This window comes from Schistocerca nitens, chromosome 2 (genome assembly GCF_023898315.1).
Source record: "Schistocerca nitens isolate TAMUIC-IGC-003100 chromosome 2, iqSchNite1.1, whole genome shotgun sequence".
NCBI lineage: Eukaryota > Metazoa > Arthropoda > Insecta > Orthoptera > Acrididae > Schistocerca > Schistocerca nitens.
In genome coordinates this window covers 269567359-269574223 of record NC_064615.1, presented here as the reverse complement: position 1 = coordinate 269574223, position 6865 = coordinate 269567359, and the positions used below count along the sequence as shown (strand labels likewise).

Sequence of the window (6865 nt, the reverse complement as noted above, 5' to 3'; positions counted from 1 at the left end):
GTTATCCATCTATTTTCCACAGCTGCTGATCCAAGAATGGCTAGCTTTAGAAATGCTTCTTCAAAAATTAATTTAAACAATGTGCAGAATTTAGAGAACTTACATCTATATTGCTTCCCATATACACTTCATCCCATGTTTGATTTGCCAATGCCCTGGAAGAAGTATGTATCTCATAACCTGAGAAAATTATTTTGTGGCCTTGCAGTCTTGCAGGTTTCACCAAGCCTGTCTTTAGCTTTATTATCAGAGAATGGTCCAAAAGGCCAAGATCTCTTATAAGTACTTTACAATTTTCCCTTTCAGTATCCATATTAGCAATTTTTACTATTTCTGTGATGCCAAAAGTGCTCAAAATGTTTTGGAAGTTATGCTTCTATAACTTTAATTTATGTTTAGTTTACCACTGACATGACAGTTGCTCTCTCTCCATCATACCTTCTCGCTCTCTCTCTCTGTTTGAAAAAGATCTTTTATTATATTGGTTCATAAAAAAAAAGACAGCCAAAGGTAAATTAAATGTAAGGAAAGAACAGAAGCAATTAAAGACACAGACCTCGGAATGTTTATAATATGTAAGGTGCATTTTGTTGTTCACGGCTAATTTCTTATGAGTTCAGCTGTCACCCGAGGGAGAGAGGTTCTCGTGCTAAGCACTTACACTTATCAAGCAGATCATTATGACCACCTACTTAATGGCCGAAATGTCCACCTCTGGCATAGATAACAGCAGTGACGTGTCATGGCATGGAAGAAATGAGGCCTTGGTAGGTCGCTGGAGGGAGCTGGGACCACAGCTGCACATACATCACCTAATACCCATAAATTCTAGGAAGGGGGCAAATGATCTCTGATGCCACATTCAATCACATCCCGGATGTTTTCAGTCGGAATCAGATCTGGCGATTTGGGGGGCCAGTACATGAATGGGAACTCACCACTTTTCCCTGAATCACTCCATCACACTCCTGACCTTGTGACATGGCACATTATCTTGTTGAAAATTACCACTGCCATCAGGAAACATGATCGTCATGAAAGTGTGTTTGTGGTCTGGAGCCATGGGTGCCCATGTGACTGTTCCCCAGAGCATAATGGAACTGCTGCCAGTTTGTTTCCATCCTGCAAGGAGCTGTTGCCCTGGAAGACAATGGATTTGCACCCTCCCATTGGCATGATGAAGAATGTTCAGGAGTCATCAGACCACGCAATGCTCTGCCACTGCGCCCATGTCCAGTCCCCACGGTCAAGTGCCCATTTCAGTCACAGTTTCCGATGTCGTGGTGTTAACATTGGAAAATGCACGGGTCGTCGGCTGTGGAAGCCCACCATTAAGAGTGTTGGGCGCACTGTGTGTTCCCACACTTGTTCTCTGCCCAGCATTAAAGTCTGATGTCAGTTCCACCACAATTTGCCACCTGTCCTGTTTTAGCAGTCTGCCCAGCCTGTGGTGTCCGACATCTGTAATGAGGGGTGGCCACCCGACCCCACGATGTCAGGACATAGTTTCACCTCGGTCTTGGTACTTGTTGAAGACATTCATCACAGCACTCTTAAAACAGCCAACGAGTCGTGCAGTTTCTGAAATACTCGTATCAAGTCTCTGGGCCATCAAAATCTGCCCTCGGTCAAACTCAGATAGATCACGCACCATCCCCATTCTAGACATGGACGGCACACTCACTGAGACTACATGCGCCGTGCGTGTGTCTGAGTAGCAGTCATTCCTCACCAGGTGATGCTGCTATTGCCTGGGTGGGTTTACAGCAATAGTAGGTCAGTGGTCATGATGTTGTGGCTGATCATTGTAAGTGTATCAGATACAGAAAGTGAAGTAAGTTATCAAATTCAGGGATCCCACTTAGTTTCCTATCAGCATAGCGCATGAAAGGAAGGAATGGAGATTGGGGGTTTCATTTCCTGTCAATGATGGGGTAATTAGAAATGATAAAGCACATTAAACTAGGTTACTATGATGAGTTGTAATTAAGTTGACCAAAGTTTCACTTCTGTAGAAGCTTTATTTAGGTTCAAAATTAAAAGTATGTACAAAATATTTACAAGATAATACATTTTAACAACACACTGTATAGAAAATTACAGTCTTTTACCAGTCATTGTGTCACAAGCAGCTTCCACTTGCCCATAAAAAATCCAGTGAATCAAAATGTCTTCTGTATGGCCCAAATATACATCACACAGCAAATAAAAATATTAATACAAAATATTGCTTTTTATAAATGTGGTACGCTGCACATTGTCATACAGAAGAATGCACTGGGGCTCTAACAGAGTGTTTGCTAAGTGATGGAATATGTAACCATCACAATAAAATTGTTATATATGTTTATGATACAATTTAAGGCACTGTTTGCCATAGGTACTTTAATATTTTAATATGATGAATACTGTTGTAAAACAAATGGTGGTGACCTGTTGATTCTGTAGGCTCTGAAGGACTAGCGATCAACACACCAATCTGCTGTTCCTTATCCCTGTACTTACCTAATAGCAGAGTGTAGCACTTGCTAACACAGGAACTTTTTTAATTGAATGAGAAGATGTGACTCTGAAGGTATAAATTGGTATTTTTTTTTTTTTTTTGGTTAATGCAATTTATTCACAATTAAAGATCTGCATGAGGTTGTTATCCCTGTTATCATAGTATTAGCTGTCATGTTGAGTCACAAGTGTCCTCTGTTATGTATTTGACACAAACTAGGCAGTATAGAAGCATGATTGTATAATAATCACCTGGTTGGTCTTTGCATAAACAGCAGGTACCCTGTTCATGTAGTTAAATTGAGCCAAATATCTTATACAGGTACTTACTGAATTTAAAACTTCTATGTGCATGTTAGTCACTGCCTCTAGCATCAATTTTCCACCAGGGTTCTAGTCCTGTTTGAAATAAGGCACATTTTGCCAACAGAATGGTTTCATAGTACGACTTAGAAATTTGCTAGTTATTTATCACTATGCAAGGTATGCCAGAATGGATCGAAGTTGTATTCAACTTCAAGAACTGATCTAGTGTAAGGGAGCCTGAAGAAAATGTGCCCACTAAAATGCACAACCATTCCTTATGCAATATTGAACTTCTCACCCTTCAATCAACATTGAGGAATCTTGTCAGTATTGGACTTTAGCACATGACAAGCTGAATGATACACCTCATGCCATGTGCCTGCCAGCAGTCACAGCAGAGGCTCATTTCTAATTTCATGTGCCTGGGCCAGTTTAGTGGCGAAACATGTATCATAAGTGTGCTAAAGACCATTTGCTAAACACCATTGTGGCAACATTCTGTTATTACTACAAATGTGACGCAAGTCTGGAAGAGTAGCAGGGATGTAAGCTTCACAGCAGTCTGCATCCCAACACTAACAGAATTTATTTATGCCAAGATGGTGACTGCAGTCATAAATTGTCAGCCCCAACCATGTTTGCCCATCAGATATAATAGGCGCTGGAGGGTGCCCTCTGTGAAATTTCTTTTCTATTTTGTGCTTCACAAAAGAGATAAAGACTGCTCAGTGCTCCTCCATCATAGCATGGAAGGTCTGCAACCCTTTTGAAAGGTAACAAAATGACAAACAGAATTTCTGTTATTCTTATTATTAAAAATGGAAGGAAGATTAGGGTTTAATATCCCACTGATGACTAGGTGATTAGAGGTGGAGCACATGCTTGGATTGGGGAAGGAAATCGGCTGTGTTCTTTCCAAAGCAAACAACCTTATGTGATTTAGGGAAACCATTGTAAACCTAAATCTGGATGGGCAGATAGGCATTTAAACTGTCTTAATCACTGCATCGCTTCACTCAGTTTTGTTGGTGAAAGCAAGCAGTAACTTCAGCAGTTTCTTTGTAAGTATACAAATATTAAAAATGCATTCATTGGAAATTTGTGTTAAAATGTTGGTCTAAAAATACTGTATCATTAATATTACAATATTAATAACAACAAATGTATGAAAAATACATAGGCAGTAGTATTGCTGGTGACAAAAACATAAGTAGAGTATTTTTGGAAAATATGTACAAGTTTTCAAAGAAATTGTTTTTTGTACATTCTTCACAGTATATTTTTACACACTATATATACAAGTAGGCCATGTCTCTAAAATGTATACCACATAATTCCAATCTTCCACACATCTCACATTCCTGGTAATGAACAATTCTAAACATTTCCAAAATACTTTTCTTCATTTTTTACTCATATTACAGAAATATCAATAACTCATCACAGACATTATGAAAATAAATGCAAAAAAAAAATCCTGTGGAATATATGCAGGTACTTGATTCATGTCTTCACAGTGCAACAACTGCTGAACCAGACATCTTTGAGTTGTACAGTCTACACAGTTACACCAACATAGAATGGTGGAAGGCTTTACTGTGATCTTATTTACAGGAAATAATTCTGACCTTAGGAAACTGTTGATGAAGTACTTGTTAATGAAACAAAAATGAGAGAGAGCAGTGTATAATTAATTACGTGCAATGTAACAAAGCATCATAATTTTCTATTAACAAATTTTAATGCAGAGTAAGAAAATTATGACCACAGAAACCTCTTGATGAAGTACTTGTTAATGAAACAAAAATGACAGAGCAGTATATATTTAATTATGTGCAATGCAACAATGCATCATTATTTTCTACAAACAAATTGTAACAACTGAAAGGCACCCCACAGTAAAATTCACACAAGCTGTAGATATTTTTTAACCAGCCCTTTGCATAAGATACTAATTTAGAGGTTCTCCATCATGTTTACCTGCATTACTTACTAGCAGCCCCACATGTCAGCCAAATTAATAGAAAAAGCATTGCAATATTACTTCAACTACATTGTATGTAATTACGTGGGGTATCACACAAAGTAAATCTTCCCAGAGTTAAGAAGAGACTGAGAAAGTGACTCCACTTTAGTAACATGAGGAATGTGTAATAACCTTACATGAAATGAGCTCAGTTATTCAGCTTGCAAGAAAACGAATATGTAAGCAGTTCTATTGCTGGTAATGAAAACAGAAGATTTAAGTATTGTTTTTAAATATATGGACGTATTATGCGGACAGTATATCATGGCAGTTGGCTGCGAACATAAACAAATGAGACCTTAGATTTCCAAAGAGGAGAAGAGCGTTGCGGGGCAACAAGCCTACCTCCTTATCGAAGGATTGCCAATCTTACATCTGCTTTCTGTGCTTCCACGAAAGCAGAATTGTAATAACGATCATAGGGATCGCTAATTCCTCCTGTTGTAATGAAAGTTGCATTCGAATCCCTTTATGCAGCAGGATTAGTTTCTTCACTCATTTCAAAATTAGAAAAAAAAGCAAGCCACAACACAAAGCAAATTGAAGTATACAAAGCGTTCGGTAGTGGCTATAGTGCAAATGTTTGCTGCGGTCAGCAGTGGTTGTTCAGGCGTGAACTGTATCGGTATCTTACGCGACTATAATTCGAAACACTCCCCACCTAAAACTGCCACAGTATAGTGTTCACACAATACCGTAAGAAAATTTGGGCTTTGTAGTGGGACCAGTCGCGTCATATAAATTATCAGAGCTGATCAGTATTTCCAAAGGAATTCAGGGGTTACCCACTGACAGGAACAGCAGCACTTTCTCAGAACTGCTGTAGGCACAGTGTATATGGTGTAAATATAAACTGGTAACAGTCTGGAGTGGATAGCTTTGTAGCCGGGAGCTGTGTACTGTGCAAGAGAGGTCAGTGCCTCATGCAACACTATAGAAGACGATGCCGTAGACTGGGAGAGAATCTTCGATGCATCCGAAGGGTCGTGCTAATTCTCACCCCACCGGTGTGTACTTATACTCCAAGAACTGAAATGTACTGCGGTTATCTCCGTACTTTACTTCGAACACATCACTGGCCGGTAGAATGTTGCACAGTGTAGTGCGGTAGTCGATAGGTGCATACGGAGGTCCGATTGGCGGTACATCCCGCGCCCCGGAGAAACTCTCAGTGCGGAGGCGGTCAGACCCTGGAGACGTGCAGCGAGCCGGAGGCGGGAGTCCTGGCGAGCGGCAGCGCGTGGTGCTGGTGGGCCTTGCGAGGCGCCGTGAACAGCTTGGACCAGGCGCGGCACGTCTTGCCCGACCACACCCACATGCCCGAGGTGACGCCGACGACGAGCGACAGGAAGAGGCGCAGCAGCGCCACCTCGACGGCGGCGGCGGCGGGCAGCGGCTGCGGCTGGCAGCCGGCGGGGGCGGCAGGCCCGGCGGCGGTGGCGGCGGCCATGCGGCAGTCGAGCGCGTGCAGCAGCGCGAGCGCGCGCCAGCGCGGCCGGTGCCACGACTCGTACAGCAGGCAGGCGAGCGCGCCGGCCGCGGGCAGCGCGTACAGCGCGCAGAACACGCCCAGCCGCGTCATCAGCCGCTCCAGCTTGCCGGCGCCCGCGCCGCGGCCCGCCACCTTGACGGCGGCGCGCACGCGCAGCAGGGCTGCCCCCGCCAGGGCTGCCAACACGACGCCGGCCAGCAGCAGCGCGCCCTGCGGCACCACCACCAGCGCCACGGCGGCCGATTCCGACACCTGCGACCAAATGCTGGTGTCAGTCCTATCACTCATTCACTCGCCGTGTTTATCGAGAAGGCCAACCCTCAGCGATGCTGAATGAGGCGAGGTATAAAATATACATGAACGACAAAGATATATATTTCAGAAACTGAATGCGGCCATGTATTAATACATCTATTGCTATACGGTACTGCGTTACAAACACACAACATTGCAGGTATAGCTTTCAGAAATGTAACAGCTGCATACGACTGGGAGTGATGGAGTTCAACGATTACCTCGAAAACATAGTTACGTAATCA

At 42.6% G+C, this 6865-nt stretch overlaps 1 protein-coding gene across 1 annotated transcript in view; it reads right to left on the bottom strand.

The window, feature by feature from the left end:
• Window positions 1-2001: 2001 nt before the first annotated feature.
• The window catches only part of LOC126234977 (frizzled-9-like), a 250520-nt gene continuing 245656 nt past the window's right edge, over window positions 2002-6865 (bottom strand). The window contains exon 5 of the mRNA XM_049943716.1: window positions 2002-6578. Within this exon, the coding sequence (XP_049799673.1) occupies window positions 6018-6578 (561 nt within the window). The 3' untranslated portion in view covers window positions 2002-6017. The remainder of the gene's footprint in view (window positions 6579-6865) is intronic.